This window comes from Paramisgurnus dabryanus, chromosome 5 (genome assembly GCF_030506205.2).
Source record: "Paramisgurnus dabryanus chromosome 5, PD_genome_1.1, whole genome shotgun sequence".
Classification (NCBI taxonomy): domain Eukaryota; kingdom Metazoa; phylum Chordata; class Actinopteri; order Cypriniformes; family Cobitidae; genus Paramisgurnus; species Paramisgurnus dabryanus.
The window spans coordinates 15879768-15902464 of NC_133341.1; the positions used below are offsets into that span (position 1 = coordinate 15879768).

A 22697-nucleotide genomic window follows, 5' to 3' on the forward strand; every position below is an offset into this window, starting at 1 on the left:
TGAAAAAAGATAGGTATGTATAAATTCATCGAAGTTGAGGTAAGAACATAGTAAAATATTGAAAAATGGTGGTGATTTCCTTTTAACTTCTCAAATATATCAATCATTAACAGTCCGCAAGTCTAAACTCCCCAGGCTGTGGACAAGTAAAACATGTTTTAGTTCACTTTATTGAGATGTTTATGTCGTAAAACCCAGTTATTGGATTTATTAACTCACAAATTTGAGTGTGAGCTTGTAATATAGAATTCTTAAAGCACAGACCTGATAAACACCCTTAAATTACCTTGAAATTGTTTCTAAGTAGTATCATCTAATGTACAAAGCATTCCTGTACAACTGGAAACTCCAGATTCAGAAAATAATTCATTCTTCTTCCTTTAGATTGCAAACTATGTTAAAGTAATGATATTTTGAAATGAATAGTCATGCACACTCAATGGTTTTCTTGTATATTGTTTTATATAGGACTTACGCACTTACTTTATTTTACAGTACACTCCCATATTCATGTAGGTACTATGTACTTTGTAACTGTAATTGTGTAAATGTGTTCCTGTAGCTCAGGGGTGACCAACCCTGTTCCTGGAGATCTACCCTCCTGCATATTTTAGTACCAACCCAGCTTAAACACACCTGACTCAATTTTTTAGGTAGCCCTGAAATGCTTGATTGCCAGGTTCAGGTGTGTTTGATTGGGGTTTAGCTGAACTCTGCAGTAGATCTCCAGGAACAGGGTTGGTCACCACTGAGTTCCCAGGGAACACACATACTGTGTTTGGATAGATTTAATGAAAGTCGCTTTGGATAAATGTGTGTGCCAAATGCATAGATGCAAATGTATTTACTACTTACCAGTCCTTAACCTAAACCTAACCCATGAGGTGCATGTAGTTAGTTGTCAGTATTTTTGTTGGGTGAGGACAAAGTAAGTGCATCCATACAATAAAGTACCACCTACCCATAATGGTTTATTCACCTAATCCTGTGTAGTTTTGTGTGTTATACTGTATGTGTTAAATTGTATGTGTTTTTCTTTGTTAGATGCCAAAGACATATTTTAGACTATCATCTATCTGTCTATCTATATTTTAATCAAGTGAAGTGCATGACCAGAATTAGTGCAAAATAGGTAAAGTTCTTTATCATAATGCAATTTGCTTTAAACCAATCAAATTAATCTCTATCTTCACAATCCATATATTTACACGGTTAATAAAGTGTCTGACTCAGTCTTGTATTCTGGCCCCTTCTGTTATGTCACCCAGCAGGATGCCAAATTGCCGTATGCTTCATCGTGACAGCTCATGACCTCTTACCCCCATGTGTTGAATAAAAGCAGGAGCAATATTTTCTATTGCAGATACACGCATCTCAATTTCTGTCTCACTTTTCTGTTTTACTTGCAGGTCCAAAATGCATGTGACTTGCTTATCAAACCTCTGGAAAAGTTTCGGAAAGATCAGATTGGAGTCACAAAAGTAGGTTACACAAACACCTACGTTTACAAGTGATTTACAGGGGGCAAATCCATAAACGCAATGGATTTTCTACTGTACAAACTGTATATTTTATTCCCCTAACCTACCCCAGTCCCTAATCCTAATGTCAGAAAAACCTGTTGGCAGGTCTTTAATCTATGAAAAATTACCATTAATTATGTTTTTAAAGCCGTGTAGTTTCCCCGTAAACCATGTTTATAGCATAGTAAACATGTCATTATACACTATTCATGTCCTCATAAACCACATATGCCACACACACAATAAAGTGAGTTATAACAGTATGACCAGCCAATGTTTTAGTACGTGTAAAGTACACACACATCACATGAGTACATCTGGAGGGCACAAGATAAAAACTTCTCCCTTATGTTTCAAAACACTATTGACCTGATCACAATTTTTAATAAAATTCCTTTTTCATAGAGCAATAGCATAGAGCTATAAGTTTTATGTGGATAACAGATGTGGCCCAGATTTTTGGTATTGGAAAAAAGTGAAATGTTTGAAAATCATAAATTATCTCTGGATTTGGATTGCTAACTCGGTTGCCTGAGTAAATGTGAGAAGTGTCTGAGATGTTGTAAAGATCGAATATAAAACTCTGGATGAAATATGTAAAATAACTACAGTTTTTTTATCAGAAGACTTTAGCAACACTCTCCATTGTTTTACATAACCTATTTGCAGTCTAGAAACAGTTGAGAAGTAAAGATATATAAGAGATCTGCTTTTTGGTGGCATGTGCGAACACTCTCATTTCCTTAACTACTTCCTGTCTGACTCAGAGCAAAGTTGACAACACACCATAGTACCTGCTGTAAAGAAAAAAAATCTTGCTTATGGCATTGTTAATTGTCTCTAGACACGTCAGCAAGCATTGTTTTTCTATTCAAAACAAGTCTATGAGTGTGCCCTTACTTTAGGATTTTCACACAAGCACAAATACATGCCCACTGAAATAATAGTGTTATAAAAGTGAGCAATTGCAAATAGTTTTATTTGTGGTGTCATGTGAATGTGCATTAATTTAAGATTTAAATTTTACATTATTGGAAAAACTATTAATTTATCAGAGAATAAGGAAGAAGTACAGGGTTATCATGGTTATTGAAGGAAATAATGACACATGGAAAGTTTCAAAATTCCAAATACTTTTATATTGTTGGACTCTCTCCACGCCAACATGCTTCAGCTAACATTACTGGCCTTTTAGTTCCATTTCAGCAGCTTTTTATTTTGGCCAAAGATTGTTGGTTGTAAGGAATCAGTTACACTTCTAAAAACATTTATATGGCCTGTTTTTATTAAGAATTGTTTTCAGCCAACAAGAAAGTTTTTAGGTTCACCTCACCCTATTCAGATTGCTGACAGCTCTTTTAAATCAGTTAATGTTGTATGTGTGTGTTTCAGGACAAAAGGAAGAAGTTTGAGAAGGAGAGTGAGAGGTATTACTCTCAGCTGGACAAACATGTGAATATGTCCTCCAAGAAAAAAGAGACGCAGCTACAGGAGGTAAAGATAAAGCCAAACAGATTATCAAGAGCGGGTGATTCTCTGAATTGGGTGCCTTTTGGGTCATACTTTTTTTAAAATATATACCTTAAATAGTTATATTTTTGATCATTTCATGTGATAGTGGATTAGTCAAACCTTTAAGAAAATACATTTTCCCACCTCAGGCATGAAATTCTAATCAATACTGAGTGTTTTTTTCCACTTGGACTTGGACCCTGTTTAAATATGATTTAAAAAGATTTTCAAGTAAATTCTTGTAGAAGCTTTTCAATGAGATGTCCCTTGTTTGATATCATTTATTGCATGTATAATTTTTTTTAATGCTCACCATTTGAATACCAAATCAGGTCATGAAAACTGTATCTAACATTGGTCTTCATATCTTATCACAAAATATGCGTTAACATTAGAATTTAATCAGGCTTTCATATTTTTTCAGACTGTCCTGTACATTCTGCACACAGCAAAACAAACTTTGACCTAATTTGTCGTTTTATCACCAAAATATTAATAAAAACTATCAAATAACAGGGTTGAACTCAGCATAACGGGGTTGAAAATGATAACAGGGTTGAAGTGATGATCATCATTTAATATAGCATGGATTTCTTACCTGTAAAATTAATGATATCACATTCAATAAAATTGTATTTGATTAAAGTTGGCAAAAACAAACAAACATTTTAATAAGTATTTAACATTAAATCAAAAGAATTAAGGATTAATTGATCAAAAACATCAATCGATCTTTCAATTTGGTTTTATTGAACATAAAATACAATAATCGATTATTTCTAACAGGTCACATAACAATATAACAAGTCTACAATTGAGTACTCTACTAAAAAGTGTCAAATTTTCAACCCCGTCACAACGATTCAACCCTGTTATAATAAAAATGTGACGGGGTTGAATGTGACGGGGTTGAAGTTTTTGCCTTACAGTAGCTGTAACTCCGTACTTAACTAAGACAGTAGCATCACATGGCATTTAGGAAATCATACAAGTTTAATGTTTTGCAAAACTATTATTTAATTTTTCTTAAACCGTTTTTTACTATCATTTAGTAATACAACAGAGTTGAAATGTTGAGCCTGACAATCTTAATCTGACAGTGAAAAACATGAAATAAATGTAAGAAAAGATTCTGACACTTGCCTTTCTTTGCAGCATGTTCTTCAAGAGACTTGTGTGATATCACTTTCTGGGTGTGATGCCACAGGGATTGATCCGTTATTTTTATAGGGGGGTAAATAGTATGGCGTGACGGGGTTGAAAACAAACTGGAGGACGTGTATAAATATTGCAATTTCATATATAATTAATGCATTTTTATATACATATGTATAGTTTAGTTAAAGTAAACCCACGTATGATTAAATTAGCAGTAACTATTTTGCATTAATTGCAGTTTTTATTTGTTTGATATTCAATGAAAATGTAATGATGGTTAGTGGGGACATGCAAGTATGCTTGTTGTCTACTACTTCGGCAACCCATATCTATAAATTAAAATAAAATAAAAGCATTTTTTGTTGCATTATAATGCAAAGGCACCTGGTTCTATTAATTGATTGCGTTAAAATGCATTTTGTGATTTCCTTTAATTAAAAATCTTTGAAGTAAGTTTGGGGGACTTAAAGGGCACCCAATTCAGAGAATCACCCGAGCACTGTAATTCATTACAGAAACAGTCAGTCTGGGTCACACTTGAGCGAAATTATTTCCTTTAAAACTTTTAAGATTTAATTTTAATCTTAGCTTAGCTTAGCTTAGCTTAGCTTATAGTTCAATACTTACATTTAATTTGTAGGATTGGGAAGAAAAAAGTGTCCAGCCAGCAAACATAGGAACTCATTTAAATGTGTGATGTGGGTTTTTAGCGGCATCTAGGGGTGAAATTGTGAATTGCAACCAACTTCAATTTCGAAACGCAAAGAAAAGCTACGGTAGCTGCGACAGGACAAATGTATCATGGTCTGAGACAACGTAGGGACGACACACGCTCTGTAGAACAGTTTGTTCACTTAGACCTACTGTAAAAACATGATGGCGACTTCCATGTTAGGAGACCTCCCGGTGTACATAGATAAAAACAGCTCATTTTAAGGTAATAAAATAATACAGTTCATTATGTAACCACTTATACACCACTGATAATATAGTTATGTATATTATATTGCATTTCTGTCAAGAGATTCTTCTAAAAGTCCCACAGTGCACCTTATGCGTTACAAAAAGTTAGTTAAAGGGACACTTCACCCATTTGCATTAAGGTTTGTATCGTTAGAACCCCAGTCATGTTTTTGAATGGTCGTGCATCATTTCCTCAGTTGCTGCTGAGACAGGAGACATACAGACTTCCTTCTTTCAATGATGTAAAATCATCATTTAGTTCTGAAAATAGTTTTTTTTTTTAAATTTTGTGTACATATTTCCTGTAGTTTCTGCATCTTAAAAAAAGAGTGAAAAATAAATATGGATGGACATTAAAACTTTGATAAAACAACAAAGCTGGCGATGGTGGCCTAAGACTTTTGCACAGTCCTGTATGTGTATGCATCCTTATGTATGTTTGTTTGTTTGTGTGCTTGTAGGCAGATGAACAGCTGGATAAGGAGCGTCAAGCATTTTATGAGTCATCTGTTGAATATGTCTACCAGATCCAACAGGTTGAAGACAGGAAGAAGTTTGATGTTGTGGAGCCTGTGCGTATGAACTTTCTTTTTCCTCACTCTGCACAGTTCTGTTTCAGTATATTGTATGTGTGTTGTAGTAACAGATGGTTTATTGTGTGTATATAAGGAGGCACGAAAAGGTGCACAGATGAAACCACGACAGTAGCAAACATACATATATTAAAGGTGCTCTCCGTAAGTTGAGAAATTTCTAACCGTTACTGACACCAGTGGCCGTTATAGAAACTGCAGCCAGTCTCATGCTCGTTCTCGGTGGGCACACTCGTACGAGCACGACCACAACAACCAGAGTTGCCGTAGCAACCACAGACAGCTCATTGAGATTCACCAGCATGTTTACAAATGTAAGAAAAGTTACAGTACTGTAAGGTTATTGTTTGACAAACCATATTTTAGCTAAATGTTGCAGTGCTACTTTATATTTTCAACAGAAGTCTACTTCTAAAAGTTTTGTAACACGACACTATAAAACACACTCCCGACACTCACAATCTTAATGCACTCGTTCTCTGAATAAAGATAATTCATATAAGAAAGTAACTTTTGAAATGGTCCTGTGCTACATGCTATCGTTAGCATTACACCACAAAATAAATGCTGTCGTTAGCATTACACCACAAAAACAATAACATAATATATTACAGATGTCCTGTAACTATGTCTTACGTTTGCAGTAAAAAGGAAACCTGCTCAAGGTCTGTTTTCATACCCAGCGCTGACCGGAGCTCCCTCCAAGAATAAAATGCCAATCCGATGTTTACTCTTGTCTTTTCCCCGACGCCGGTCACGCACTATTTTGGCCGCACTAGATAAGGATTTTTTTTAAACTTACGAGGAGTTTCCGTGAGTGTCTGGATTGTGCTGGAAGTTGGTAGCTTCTTTCCGTCTACAGAGTCCATTTGAAACATGCTAGTGATTGCCGCTGTTTACTAATGACGGCCGTACCCGTCTATATGGAACGCCCAGGTAGACGAGCACGCGCATGACGTCACATTTTCTATTTCGCGCCAATTCGGACCCGACTTCTCCACACAGAAAAGAGCCTACAGGCTGATAGAGACAACCGTGGAGGACACTCAAGGTGTCATTCTTTCTATTACATTATGATTGCCTCATAAATATACAAATGAAAACTCTATCTTAAAGATTTTTTTAAGTAATAACTTACATTCAGCCCCTTTAACGTTGACCGAAAAATGCACAAGTTTTGATTAAAGAGGTGTGTGTCCATCTGTGTGATTGACAGGTATTGGCATTTCTGCAGAGCATCCTAACTCTGAACAATCTGACGGTGGAGATGACACAGGACTTCCTACCTTATAAACAGGAGCTTCAGCTCAGCCTACAGAACGTGAGAACTTAACCAATCAATATTCACCCATCAGTTCTGTCACAGGCAGCATGAACCTGACCCTGTCAAGGTTTTGCTCTTTTACTTTGTTATGCACTCTTTAGTTTAAAACTTTATTCACTTAAATTACGTCAATATCAAAAAATGGACAACATTCTGTTACTATAAATCAATAGCAATTAATTCTGTCATAATGATTTTATGCAACAAAGGTTTATTGTAATGGCTCCTACTTTATTCTTCCTTTTTAAAGTTATTTCCCATTTAGCGATTATTAGGAAGGACGATGTAGTACAGACGAAAAGTGATGAGAGGACAAATGGAAATTAGATAGGAAAAGTGATTTGAGCCAGGATTTAAGCCCTGCCCACAATTTTATGACCCCAGGATGGTTCCCCTTGTATTTGTACTTTTTGATTGATCAGTTTTGTTGTTGTAGACTCGTAACCACTTTGAGAGCACCAGAGAGGAAATGGAAGAGCTTATGAAGAGGATGAAACAATCATCGCAGATGTGTATTAGACACGGCCAGCAGTCCACTATAGAAGGATACCTCTATGTTCATGAGAAATGTGAGTGCTTTCTCACTTCTCCAACCCAATGCTTGTTGATTCCAAAGACATCATTTTGACTCGTCCCATTTGACTCATGTGTTAAATAACAGGAACACATCCAAGTGAATGGTTTAACTTTTGTAGTTAAAATTATAGAGTTAAACGACCCATATTACGCAAAACATAATGGACATAAATGTGTGTTGGCACTGGCAGTGTCTGAACACAACCACCCTGCAATGAAAAAAAATCCCCCCACTCTTTTGTTATACCAAAGCAGTGTCATTAGACATGCTGTTTTGATTCTCTTGTTAATGTGACGTCACACAATCAACGCTCCACCCATGGCCATTGACTGACTGGTTAACTTTACCCAAAAGCTTTTCTAAATGTGTTTGATAGCACATTTTAGCTAAAGATACTATTGTCCCAGATTGTATTCACAGCAATCAGATCTACTTTTAACCAAAAGCATTTAAAGGTACACATGCACCCACCCAAATAGTGGCTTTTTGACATGCTATAACAAATCTGTGGGGTATTTTGAGGTAAAACTTCACAGACATATTCTAGACACACCTGAGACTTGTATAAAGAAATCTTGTAATAATTGGCATAATATTGGCCCTTTAATATTAGATATAACTTCTTAGAAAGTAAGATTGGTTAGTGTTTTTACCTTATCTACAAACAAGACAAATCATGTGTCATGATAGTGAATAAAAGACTAAAATCATCAAAGCTTGTTATATCTACTGAATAAAGTGAAAATGGCATTTCTCTCTTTCTCTATAGGGGCTTTGGGTGTTACCTGGGTGAAGTATTATTGTAAATACTTCAAGGACAACAAAACATTCGTAATGGTGCCGATGGAGCAAAAACCAGGAGCGAAACAGGTGCAACATTATTAAAGTGTATAAAATGACACCTATTAATTCCCCTTTTTACTTACATTTCCTCTCTTTCAGACCACATGTCAGCTAACACTGAAGTCATGCATACGCCGCAAAGCAGATTCTATCGATAAACGCTTCTGTTTTGACATTGAGACAATCGAAAGGTGAAAATCAACATTAGGCCTTTCTGTCCATAATTATTTTTCATTATTAATTTGAATTTGTTCATGTTATATTATTATAAAATGAATTATAATACAATTATTATTGTTAAAGTAAATAAAAGCAGCGTAAAAGATGGTGTGAGTGATCAGAATAGCAGAAAAAAGTATACAGTATGTAGTAGTTAACAAAATTACAGAATAAAGGAAACCCATAATATTACATATGATATAAAATGATGTGCCTGTTAGCCTAGCCAATTTTGTTAGCTCATATTCAGGTCTGTATGCTAACAGCAGGTATTGGTTATTCAAAGTTGCAGTTCATTTTCATATTTCTGCATTTCTACAGGTGCTCCCCCGTCCTGATCCAAGCTATTTCTGAGGTCAGTAGGAAGCAGTGGATGGAGGCCATGGATGGAAAGGAACCAGTGAGTTTAACAGACATCTCAGGATTCAAGATACTGTTTACTGGTTTCTGTCAGAATACTGATGCTTTATCGTGTACTGAGATGTTTCTGTTTGTTTCAGATTTATCATTCTCCAATTCAAAAGCAGGCAGAAAGTGAGTACAGCTTCCCTTTGGATATTGATGACAATATGTTTCATATTAGAAACTACTGGTATTTATTTTCATAAAATAAACAGCAATTATACTTTATTATTTATTATGTATTTACAGCTTAGTTGTGCTCATTTCATTGCTATGTAAAGGTGCAATAAACCATTTTAGGCAATCTCTGTGCAAGACCCTACATATGTCAGCCAACCCCAGTGTGCAAAAAATTGACAATATCTTTTTTTAATCCACAATTTTCAAGATTTAAGTAATGTGGAGTGATGGTATTGGATGGTAATACCTGATTAAAAGTTATTCCTGTGATAATAATTTTTTTATGTCTTAAAATAGCTTTATTATAAGTCCAAGTTCTTGTCTCATTTAGTATACGCGGCTCTATGAAAATGTGAATTATTCCCTGCCTCCACTTACTTGCCCCCCCAGACCATAGATATATATATGTATATAGACGCCGCATTCGCCAGTTCTAGACACGTAGCTGCTGATTTCACAGTGCATTCGTGAGTTGCGCTTTTACAGCGCATATTTTATCGGCGCTGACGTTAACAGGTTTGAGCATTCACACTGCACATGTGAGCAACACGTGCTCGTGTCACAGAAATAAAGCTGAAGCTGCAGTGTTGAAATCGTTTCCACGCCCATGCGGCATAAATTTCTATGGGTGGGACCGAATGATCCACTCGTTCAACTGTGTTGACGTGATAGGTTGCATGTTTGTGATGTAGGGAACCGAGGCAATTTCAAATTTTGGGATTGAGATGACGGCAATTTTATTGAGAATTATTCAGCAATGACGTATACATCGTTTGTCTTGAAGCACATTTCACGAGTTTGCATTAACTCTTTTCCCGCCATTGACGAGTTATCTGGTCAATTAACAGAAAACATTCCTTGCCAATGACGCTTTCCTGGCGAGTTTTTATGGTAATCTGTAATTCTGATATTATCCACTAGATGGCCAATAAATTACCGAATTTATAAAAAACTGAAGTAAAAACTAATTTAACATCATTTTAAACTCTGTGTATATTTGATAATAATTCTGAATCTGATCTTTACAAAAATTCCTTTACAAAAATGCAATTATCTTAGCTTTTTGCTTAAAATTTTGTATTTTTGAAGAAATCTACCCATATTTAACCCTAGAGAACCCAAAAAGATTTTGGGTAGCAACAATTAACAGCGGTCAAATTTGACCCCATGGGTTCTCCAAGGTTAAAGGAATAGTCTACTCATTTTCAATATTAAAATATGTTATTACCTTAACTAAGAACTGTTGAATCATCCCTTTATCATCTGTGTGTGTGCACGTAAGCGCTGGAGCGCGCTGCGATGCTACGATAGCATTTAGCTTAGCCCCATTCATTCAATGGTACCATTTAGAGATAAAGTTAGAAGTGACCAAACACATCAACGTTTTTCCTATTTAAGACGAGTAGTTATACGAGCAAGTTTGGTGGTACAAAATAAAACGTAGCGCTTTTCTAAGCGGATTTAAAAGAGGAACTATATTTTATGGCGTAATAGCACTTTTGGGAGTACTTCGACTCACCTGAAAAGTCCGCTCCCCTTCTCACTCTCATAATGGGAGAGGGAGGGTGTTACTGCGCCAAGTCGAAGTACTCCCAAAGTGCTATTACGCCATAAAATATAGTTTTATGCGCTTACGTGCACACACACAGATGATAGAGGGATGATTCAACAGTTCTTAGTTAAGGTAATAACATATTTTAATATTGAAAATGAGTAGACTATTCCTTTAAGAGGTTATAAAAAGAGATATATTTGTATGTTTATATATTTATAGAAGAAAACATTTCTGAAAGGCATTTTGTGAAACTTTTGTGAAAATCACAAAAAATGCTTGCGGGGAATGAGTTAACATGTAATCAATAGGGTAATGAGATAAAGCATATTTGGGGTGCTGTCCAACGGGAGCACAATATTAGGGCAAAATATTAGCCCAAACCCAGAGTACTTCCCCTCTTTAACTGGGATAGATGTACAAGCAGAGAGTTAGGTGATGGGGTGGAAGAGGGAAGCTGCAAAAACGGTCACGGGACGGAGGTGAGGGACGGCCATATATAGAGACCTCTCCTTGACTAGTTGGATTACATGACCATGCTCCTCCCGAACTTAGTTAAAGGCGGGGTGCGTGATTTGAAAAACACTTTGGAAAAGGGAGTCGGGCCGACTACCAAAACGCACTTGTAGCCAGTGAGCAGTAAGGGGCGTGTCTATTTACCGACATCGTTGCCTGGGTTGCGTATGTGTTGGGCGGGTCTATCAAATGAAGGTCCAGAGTCTATTGGGGTAGGGGCGTGTTTGTTTAGGTGGTTTCAAAAGTCAACATTGGCTTTCAGAGATCATGGATCCCACCTTTAAATAAACTTCATAAAGACACCACATAGTCATAAACAGCAATTCAAACTTTTATTTGACTTTAACATAAATACCATCTTAATAAAATTTCTACAATATATAATACATTTTTGGATGATTTTAGTATGTATACACACAAAAAAAAAACAGAAAGATAGTCTATATATTTAGAAATAGGAAACTGTTGAGAGACTATCTAAAAATAGAAGAACCGTGTAGAGAAGCGAGAAAATACTGCTTAATAGATTAAGTGAAATACTTGCAAGCTTGTACAATATAAGGTGTAATTAGACCATAAATAGCGTTCAGTAACCTACTGAGAAATTTATACAGCCATGATAAACAGTGTAATATTCTTTGTTTTTCTTTTTTCGTTTCCTCAGTGGAGCTGAATGACCTGGGCTTCAAGTTTGTCAGAAAATGCATCAACTTTGTTGAAACAAAAGGTGAAATTACATTTACTCCACACCTCAGAAAATCAGGAACATCACTCACTTTTTGTAGTTTTTGTTGAAGTTATCAATCACCTAACAAGTTACTTTGGGTGCCTCGTGAAGCTTCAGAGCCCATTGCGGGCTGTTTAATATGAGCTCTGTGCTGTTTATACACTTCATGGCCACCATATGCTGAACCTGCACGATTTAATTTAATTTAGTGTGAAAGACGAGCAGAATGTCACAGTTTTTTTTGTTTTGCCTTCCAAATGCGACCAGCAGAGGTCAGCAGTATGCCATCTGTTCATAAGTGTCACATTTCGGGCCGAGAGCATTTTGAGCCAACTGTAAATAGAAAACATTCATTTCCAGAATTAGTTTGTTCTGCAGAACCGCTGCTGATGTGGCCAAAGTAACCTGAAATGCACACACAAACATTGAAACATGCCAACATATAGATTTTTATCAATAATATATCATACAAATTGAAAGAGAAAACTTCTGCACTGCTATGAATTGATAGCAGATGTATACAGACAGCTTTTTTCTCTTTTGTGAAGACCATAGGTCAAAAGCACCAGCCGTGTTTGGTCTCCAACGCAGTTAGATGTTGGATTTCGTTACATTGACACCGTGAAACCGTTAAGTGAAATAAAGAGCTGGTTTATTCTCACTAATAAGTGTGTGTAAACCGTGGTGTTGACTGCAAAAGGGGAGCGCTAACAGCTCTGTTTGACGTGCTGATGTATGTGTTCGGCGTTCTCTGATTATGCCGTTACTCAGAATAATTTCCCCCAGACGTTTAAGACAAACGCTGTCGTCAAGAACAACATGGTGCACGTTAACGATCAGTAATCTCTGGCAAACTGCGGTTCGAGGGTTATTGTACGGCTAATGACGGCCGGACTCGAACTGAACACCGGCCAGGTCCACCGCTGCTCTGTCGTTTTTCGGTAGAGCTGTACTTTTCCACTGCAGGACACTCCCCCGTTTCTTCTCGCTCATGCCAGGTTCTCCCATTTTCTCAGTCCATAAATCATTGTTTCTGTTTCTTTTCCACTCTCATTTCGTTTGCTTTCTTCTCTTTCTTTCTGGTAGGGCTGACTCAGGAAGGGGTCTACAGGACTGTGGGCAGCAACATTCAAGTACAGAAACTTCTGAATGCCTTCTTTGGTGAGAAAATGGCCCGATGAACATCTGCTGTGTGTGTGTTGGAATACATGCAACCCACACACTTGTCAATCTCTTTTACGCACAGATTCACACATTACGTTTTATACATTCGTTGTGGTACGCAGAAAACAGAACCCCAAAACTGTTAAAAGCCATTAAACCTGATTTATACACACAATTATAAGCAAATTTATAAACGTTTTTTGATCTGCCATCAAGTTTGCAAGTTCACATTTTATGTGGGCATTAAATTTAAATCGCGATTCGCTTAGAGTTTTCTAGTCTTAACTTATTGTGGAATGTTGAACATCCAGAGCGAGCTAGATGTCTTTTTTTTAACAAGTGTAGCAATGGGACAGTAAGGAAACCAAAGCAGAGATATACGTCCATGAGACCGACCTTGAGCTGTTACAAACTCCCTGACACACAGCCCCCATACTGAACAAAAACAACCATCTGAGGAAGGTCATTTATCTCTCTTTCTCACTCTTTCTCTCTTTTTCTCTTTGTCTTCATCTGTCCTTCTCTCGCTGTAGATCCAAAGTGCCCAGGTGATGTAGATTTCAATTCGAATGACTTTGACATTAAGACCATCACTAGTGCCTTGAAATTCTATTTACGGTGAGTTAAGCATTCATGCTTTTTTATACACTATATATAAAATTTGAGCTGATATATGAATTTTGAGCTGACAGACGTCTAACCATAGCCGGAAAATAAATGTAATACAATGAAAAAATAAATGAACTCAAACACCTTGTAATCACTGTTGACTTTGCTTACATACTGGAATATCATACATCTCACAAGGTATGTTTGCAAAAACTATCAAATTTAAACGGACACTCCCCTTTTTTGGAAAATGTGCTTTTTTACAGCTCCCCTAGAGTTAAACATTTGATTTTTACTGTTTTGAAAAATCCATTCAGCTGATCTCCGGGTCTGGCGCTTCCACTTTTAGCATAGCTTAGCATAATCCATTGAATCTGATTAGACCATTAGCATCGTCCTCAAAAATAAACAAAGAGGTTCGATATTTTTCCTATTTAAAACTTGACACTTATGTAGTTGCATCGTGTACTAAGACGGATGTAAAATTAAAAGTTGCAATTTTCTAGACTGATATGGCTAGGAACTATACTCTCATTCTGGCGTAATAATCAAGGACTTTGCTGCCGTAACATGGCTGCAGGAGGCGCAATGATATTACGCAGCAGCCAAAAATAGTCCCCTTAGTATCTTTCAATAGCAGAGGACTATTTCCGGCTGCTGCGTAATATCATTGCGCCTCCTGCAGCCATGTTACGGCACCAAAGTCCTTGATTATTACGCCGTAATGAGAGTATAGTTCCTAGCCATATCTGCCTAGAAAATCGCAACTTTTAATTTTCAGTCGGTCTTAGTACACGATGTAAGTACAGAAGAGTTAAGTTTTAAATAGGAAAAATATCAAAACTCTTTGGCAATTTTTTAGCGCGATGCTAATGGTCTAATCAGATTCAATGGATTGTGCTAAGCTATGCTAAAAGTGGTCCTGCCAGACCCAGAGAGATCAACTGAATGGATTCCAAAACAGTAAAAATCAAGGGCAGCTGGAAAATGAGCATATTTTCAAAAAAAGTGGAGTGTCCCTTTAAGTTTTTATTTTGGCTTATTTTGATAAGAGTCTCTAGTTATCCTAGCCAAATGAAATGACGGCTTTTGCTTGTTAGGTATGTTTGTACGCCTAAGCAATATTATGTGAGCAATGTTGAAAAGTCCTGTTCTAATGAAGCCATAACCAGAAAATAACCAGAGCTGTGCTGATACTCATTTAAACAGCATGGTCGTGAGTGTGATATTTCTTTTTATGGTTCTATAAAAAAATAATAATGAGTGACTTCATTTAAATGCAATGTGTCCAGTAAATACAGTCAGAGACTCAATACGGACAAACAATACAGTTCTATTATAAGATAAATCAGCACTCTTAAAACGCTGCTTGTCCAATCAGATTGTAGGACTGGAAATAACTGTTGTATATTTGTATACCTTTTTGCAGGAGTCTCAGCGAACCGCTCATGACCTACAGTCTGCACGGCAAACTGATTTTAGCAGCAAGTATGACAGCACTCTCATATACACAGCGATGCACTCACACCCACATACCCATCTTTATGCGATTGCGATCTCACACACACACACACATACACACACAATTTTATGTGTTTATATGTGTTTTCCATCTGTTGTGGGTCACTCAGTTCAGCAGACTGAAATGCAGCTGTAAAAGAGGAAAAACACGACTACAAGTGCACTGTTTACTCTTTCGGTGTTGTACATAAAACACAATCCTCTACCCCACACAGACTTTTGTATCATTGTAGGATCTGTCCTTTTGAACCAAGCATTAAAACAAGAGATGCACTAACGTAGCTCTCAATCGCAAGTTATCTGCCCTATAAAATTTCAAGCGGTTATTTAAAAACAGCCAGTTACAGTCTACCTTGTCAATCAAAAAGGGGGTGTCTCACGGTTGAAAATGTCTCCTTTGAAAATGTCTCCCTAAAATAGAGGAAAATGATAGTTGAGTTGCAATTTACAAAATGAAACAAAACTGTTATTCAAATGCAACAAAATCACATGGAGGAAAACGAGCAATGCGACAACATTAAACACTCACATTATAATCACCGAAGCTGTCACTCACTGCAGGTTTACATAGTTTCACATGACTCTTTGATCTCTCAAGCTCGAGCGGTGGGCCTTCTTTTACAATCACTGTAAGTCTTATTTAGATTATCTACTGTATGCCTCGTTGATTATAATGAGAGGATTCTAGTCTTGAGGTGTATATTGGATGTTAAGACGTCTACATTGCACAACATGTATCGAATCAAACATTATTCCTAATTACCGTCTGTGCTTTCCGCTTTGGGTCTAAAGCTTCTTTTTGGGTGTCGGATAGTGTTTTTAGCACTCACTTCCATGTGCTACCTTGAGCAGATGTGAAACGTAAAACCCTGCTGAATCGATGCTATAATCTTAATATTGTGCAGCCCTAATATATGGTGCTTTTTTGTTTAAGTGTTTTCGTTTTTTCGGCCAATTTGATTCTAAGGAGACTTGCTGGATTTAACTGTAGTAGTTTATTGATTTAAATCTGTTATATTAAATAATAGCGTAAAGTAATAGCACTTAATTTCCCATATTTCAGAAATTGGCTTATGAAGCACCTGGAGTTTGATAAATGAATGTGTAAAATGTTTTTTAGAGAATAAAACGATTAGTGTGTTGCAACAAGATAAGAAACAGAACTGCTGAACAGTTGAGGATCGCACATGCACACATATGGAGTTCACATTAGATTAATAGTAAATGCGTCAAAACTATGGAAATGTTACTATTGGAATTATGTTGCTGACTAAAACTAAGCAATATATCATACAAATAAATCAAAACAAACACTTTATTTTATAGTGCTGTTTTACATCTATGTAATATGTACTTACTCTGTAACTGTATAATTACTAGGTACCAACCCTAACCCATATAAAGTACACATAGTTACCAAGTACACAGGGAAGTACACTGTAAGTGCATATACTGTAAAATAAAGTGCAACCGAACTTTGTTATATTTCAGCATCTTAACCCCTTCAGACCCTGCGTCTACTGGAATGGACAACACATGTTTTGTGGTTCAAACTAATAAAATGTTGATCAACCAATCAAAATAAGGCACACTGATTAACACTGAAAAAAATCAGGTCTGGATGGGTTAAAAGTAGTCACATTTTGCTTAGAACTACTCAGAATTGGACTCTTGGTATTTTATGAACCAGCTTTTTTCATATACTAACTCTGGGATATTTTTTAAACAGAATTTAAAAAGTGTTGGCACTTTTGCATGATTATCCTTATTATTTTGTTCAAGTCATCCGTTTCAGAAACAATAAAAAAGGTAAAGGATTACTCCACTGTCATGTAGATGTAGAATGCACTCAAAACAGACAGAATAGACCAAAAAACAGGTCTATCAAAAAATATATATTATTTATATCAAATGCAAAAATTGAAAAAGTGTTGTCACTTCTTTACTTTTTGCATATGATAGAAAATATTTTTGATAGACCTCTTTTGGTCTGATTGAATTTTTCAGTGTGCAGACAATTCTTTCTCTACTGTCATAAAATAAATCCTAATAATTTACTCACCCACATGTCATCCAAGAGGTTTATATTTTTTTCTTCCGTCAAAAAGAAATTACGTTTTTTCTTTTTTAAGGAAATTTGAGGAAATTACAAGACCTACTTGCAGTTTCAATGCAGCTTTAAAGGGCCCTAACTGATCCCAACTGGGGCATAAGGGTCTTATTTATCCTTTTCACCAAAAAGTGTACTTTTTTAACCTCAATTTATAGTCCTGCAATAGCCCTGGGATGCGCGTGCGCAAATTATGTAATCACATTGCGAAACCCACACACACACGGACCATTTAAAAAATTATGATTGTTTTGCTTGATAAGACCCTAATGCCTCATTTAGAGCCGGGTGAGTAAATTATCAGGAGAATATCTGAAATTTTCATTTTCAATGAAATTAAAATAATCCAACTTTATATTTGTCAACAACAAAATTTATTTCAAACATTTAAAGAGCACCTATTGTCCGATTTACAATTTTACAATTTCCTTTGGTGTGTAAGTGTGTATAAGTACATGTTAACGATATGCAAAATGTACAAACCCCAAAGTAAACACGAGTTATCATCTTCAACGTAAATCTTTTTTTTTACTACAATAAACACACGGATTGTAGGCAACAGTTTACTTCCTGGGCTTGTTGACGTGGACACGACAGTCATTATCATAATTCCTCCGCTTTGGCCTGTAAGTTAGCATTGCATTGTGAGCAAATCTTTCAAACATGGTAAAGAGCGTCACATTTCCATCTGATGTCAGAGTTATTCATGCCAATCACAACGTACAGATTAGCCGGCCAATCAGGGACACTGAGCTTTTCAAATCAATAAGTTTTGTACAAAATCAGTGCGTTTCAGGAAGACAGGGACATCTGGAGCTACAAAAATGTACAGTAATGCAGATTTCATATCAGTACATTCTTGTCGATAGAAGCTAAAATAGTCACATATCTTAGTTTATTATTGTGTCTAAAGCCTGTTTCTGGAAGCACGAGAGCATGTTGGCATGTTAATATAAAATTTTAATTCATGTGCGTTTTATTGCCATTTTACTTTAAACAGGCCGCCTAACCCAATCAGATATGAGTTATCTGATTTAAATAGTTATAACCATTCTGGGCTGATCTCATGCTTCTGTTTTGTCTATGTGTGCTCAGTCTGTGTGTGATGTGGTTGCGGTGTGGTGGTGCGTGAGTGCGCGTCCAGCTTTGAGCGTTTCCCTTGAATCGTGCCGTGTTCTAATCCTTCCTATAATAAGATTAGAAGCCATTAAAGCAGCTTTGATTATTATAGCTCGTCTGCGCAGCTACGCTCAGATTACACGCAACCGAACGAGCGCAGCGCGGACGGAGGAATGAGCTACACCTGCCGAAGGATTAACGGCTCGCTTTAATGTGCTTTACTCGTATGGCACAAGTGACCTCGGTCTATCACACTGTTGAACTTGTTTAGTCGCAGCTGGTCTCGGTTTCTTTTTTTTTTGATTTCTAAAAGATGTCGAGTGGCTCCATTTGACCCCTTTCAAACTTAAAGAAGCTACACTGGCACACCGGTAGTTCCCAAGTACACGCTCAGTTTCCACTTCACTGAACTTGTATAAAGTAGGCTGTTATGCTTAGCCCAGGGCTGTATGCTGAGATAAAGCTGTGTTTATCCCAGATCTCACAATAAATGTGTCTCTACTGATCCTTTTAGGATTTTACAAGGTATCTTTGGACAAGTTGAAAGACGTTGTCCGCACACATAATAGACGTAATATGTCAGCCGCGCAAAAACAAACACATTCACACTTCTAGAAACCGCTAGTTTGCTAACACAAGCAAATGGATCTATTAGCTGTAACAGCTCTATTAGTCTGAGGATAGATGGATGCGGTGTACCGACATGTACTGTCTGCCTTCATGCTTTTACAAGCAGGTGAACTGGTCTATACGTGAGCGAAACTCAACTTGGATGCTAAAACATGATGGTATATATACTAATGATGTGATTTGTAAAGTGTGTGTATGCATGTTCATTTTTCAGAGTCTGAGAATCTGGACTATCGGTTAGGAGCGGTCCACTCTCTTGTTTACAAACTTCCAGAGCGGAATAGAGAGATGCTGGAACTGCTAATCAAACACCTGGTCAGGTAACACACGTAGGCATGCATGTACACACACACACACACACACACAAATGCGCTCAGACTGTTTTTCTAACCGTTACCCAGCTTGCTTGAGCGTACCTCTATAATTATATATTTGAGCTGTGTTTTGGTTAATGATAACTGGTTGAGTGCGATTGTGAAAGTTTTGTGTTCTGCCAAACCTGACAATAAATCACCTGCTTTACTGTATAGCCCAATGTGTCATTTGTGTCTGTGTGTGTGAGTCAGGGATGCATACACGTGCACTAGCTTAAAAGTCACTTAGTTTGATAGACATGTACTAAAATGAAATTTTTTTTAGGATTAAATAGCATTAAGTGAAATAAGTCTCAGATGTGTTTGTGTGGCTGTAAGAATAGTTCAGCACATTGCAGTGGTAAACAATACGCGAGTGGCTGTTTAGCAAACATTTATATAAAAGGTGGCTTACAGTACATTTCTAAGCGGGACCTTTTTGTCGTGAGTTTGTGGTATAAATCAGCGACCCCACCAGAGACGCCATGAGATTTAGCCGGTATGCTATTTGTGTTTTTATAGTGCATGTAGCCACAGCAGTGAAAATCTGATGACGGTGTCGAATATGGGTGTAATATTTGGCCCCACGCTCATGAGAGCTGAGGAGGAGACGGTGGCTGCCATGCTGGATATAAAGTTTCACAACATCATCATGGAGATCCTTATCGAGGACTACAGCAAGGTCAGACATTACTCTCATTAACTGATCGGGGAACGGTTTATCTGCATTTATGATAAAAGCATTATTATTATTACAATTTATTATTTTAAAATAGAAATAATGCCCTATGTGATGTTTTTAGATCTTCAAAGGTCCTCCAGAAGAAACCACACCGCCTCCTGTCCCGCCTCCAAGGGTGACACCACGAAAACGGCAGCCAATTACAATTTCGAAACGCCCACCTCGTAATTTCCCTGCCCTTCAGCCTCCAAATTTTGAGAGTAAATAGTCTTCATCATCGTAGCCATCATTATCATCATCATCGCTTTTAGCATCATCTTTTTTTTGCCATATCAATCATCAGTATTATCTTTTGTGAAAGTTAATTATATTTGTCATTTATGTGCTTGAACTGTGATCAGTTGTGATTTTTCATTTTTTTTAAAGATCTGTAAAGGCCAAATCAGACTGCTATACTGTATACTGATTTATATTTGGTTCCTTTTTTTTAATCTTGATCAGTATTTTCTTCCTTCAGTCTTTTAAATTTTTTGCTTTTACATGCTTTTATGCAAAGCTTATTTTTGTGCCAAAGGCTATAATACAGTACACACACACCTAATAACCGAGTTCTTAGCACAAGCGCGTACGCACACACATAACAGCTGATCAGGTTTCATATGTTTTGGAAAGGACCTCGGTCTGGATCTGTTTCTCTTTAAGTGCTTTTTCTCTAAATGAGGAAAATGCACTCCCCGACTTCCCTGTCACACACTCGCACACATTCCAAAGTCATGCCAGTTTAGGAGCTCTTTATACACATTGTGTATTGTGTGATTAAATCTGCAGGATCATAGTGTGTGCATGCGTCTACGTGTGTGTGTGTCTGCCCCGATAAACGTTTGTTCTCTGACATGTTGTCCTCCCCTCATTGTAAGTCGTGTTATGTAGTGTTTAACAACAGTCAAGCTAATAGTACACTCACTAGAGCATGAAAACTAAACGACTACCTGCCCTTCTGCACCGAGTGTGTGTGCGCATCAGCGCCTATGGGTCTGCGCCGGCGCGCTTGCGTATGTGTGCGCATACTCGTATTTTTCATGCGTGTGTATGAGTGTTGGTATGCCATCGTGTGTGTCCTGTGTCTTCTACCCAATGTGTTTGAGAGCTAATGCTTGCATGTGTTTACGAGTCTCTCTCGGTCTGTTTTCAATCACCTTTTGGACTTCTTTCCTGTAATAAGCTATTTTCATTATTAACATCTGAGCTATTTTTTCCTTTCCTGATCAAAAACGAATGTGTGCATGAATTCATTCATTTGTCTCTCTTGTTTATTGAGTATTAATGAAACTTGGCTCATTAAAGCATGCTCGATCCTCATTTTGCTTGTGGACTACAATTTTCCTTCTGTTGTGTTTTTTTAGTCAAAGCATGAATGTTGAAAGATCATATCTGCTCTTTTACTGTTTGGTGATTTGGATGGTGGAGGGATGTGTGTGCGTGCGAGTGAGAGAGCAGTAAGTCACCTGTTGAGTTTAAATAGATTTCGGATTATAAGTGAGTGTGCGCATGCATATTTCTGTATTCTTGTAGAAAATACAAACAGTTGTGAAATATTGGATGCAACTGTGTGTGTGTGTGTGTGTGTGTGTGTGTGTGTGTGTGTGTGTGTGTGTGTGTGTGTGTGTGTGTGTGTAGGTGAGCTCTCTGCCAAAATGTGAATGTCTTTGTTAAAATGTGTTCATGCAAATGTATCCCTGTCCAGTTTGGCTCACTCACACACAGCTGGTTGTTTTGACTGATGCTGTTTGTGTGTAGATGCGCGCACACACATACACACACAGCTGTGTTCTGCACTCATGTCCTTGGTTTTCACATGGCCATAGAACCATTTTTTTGATATGAGACCAGTTTCTTCCATTCACACACTAAACCAGACTCAACCCATCTTTAAAGGAATACACCACAGTTTTTCAATATTTTACTGTTCTTACCTCAACTTAGACAAATTAATACATACGTATCTTTTTTCAACGCGTACACTAAATTTTTGTACAGTGCGTCATGAATGTGTTAGCATTTAGCCTAGCCCCATTCATTCCTTAGGATCCAAACAGGGATGAATTTAGAAGACACTAAATACTTCCATGTTTTCCTTATTTAAAGACTGTTACATGAGTATTTATCAGAACAAAATTGAGCACTATGTTGTATGGCGGAAGTGCACTTAGTTTGCAGCACTTCGACCTGGGGCGCAGTAATATTGATGGAAGATTGAGCGAGAGGGGGAGTATTCAGGAGTGATGATGTAACTGCGAGCTAAGTGCTCTTCCGCCATACGATATAATTCTAATTTTTTATTCAGTTAAAAAAACACCACGTTTTATTTTGTGCCACCATACTTTCTCGTGTAACTACTCATGTAACAGTCTTTAAATAGG

General features: G+C 37.1%; 1 protein-coding gene across 2 annotated transcripts in view; it reads left to right on the top strand.

The window, feature by feature from the left end:
* ophn1 (oligophrenin 1) overlaps nt 1-22697 on the top strand; it is a 37298-nt gene that overhangs the window by 7065 nt on the left and 7536 nt on the right. Inside the window, exons 4-20 of one of the 2 annotated variants that reach the window (XR_012336704.1) lie at nt 1410-1481; nt 2916-3017; nt 5618-5728; nt 6966-7070; nt 7510-7642; nt 8420-8520; nt 8593-8684; nt 9034-9112; nt 9213-9246; nt 12027-12089; nt 13176-13250; nt 13787-13871; nt 15292-15350; nt 19457-19562; nt 20118-20277; nt 20399-21892; nt 21955-22242. Coding sequence is in view for 1 of the 2 variants with exons in the window: in XM_065267218.2 (XP_065123290.1) it covers nt 1410-1481; nt 2916-3017; nt 5618-5728; nt 6966-7070; nt 7510-7642; nt 8420-8520; nt 8593-8684; nt 9034-9112; nt 9213-9246; nt 12027-12089; nt 13176-13250; nt 13787-13871; nt 15292-15350; nt 19457-19562; nt 20118-20277; nt 20399-20537 (1516 nt within the window). In the remaining variant the exon portion in view is untranslated. Of the gene's footprint in view, nt 1-1409; nt 1482-2915; nt 3018-5617; nt 5729-6965; nt 7071-7509; nt 7643-8419; nt 8521-8592; nt 8685-9033; nt 9113-9212; nt 9247-12026; nt 12090-13175; nt 13251-13786; nt 13872-15291; nt 15351-19456; nt 19563-20117; nt 20278-20398; nt 21893-21954; nt 22243-22697 lie in introns of those variants that run through there. The other variant, XM_065267218.2, reaches the window with a different exon arrangement.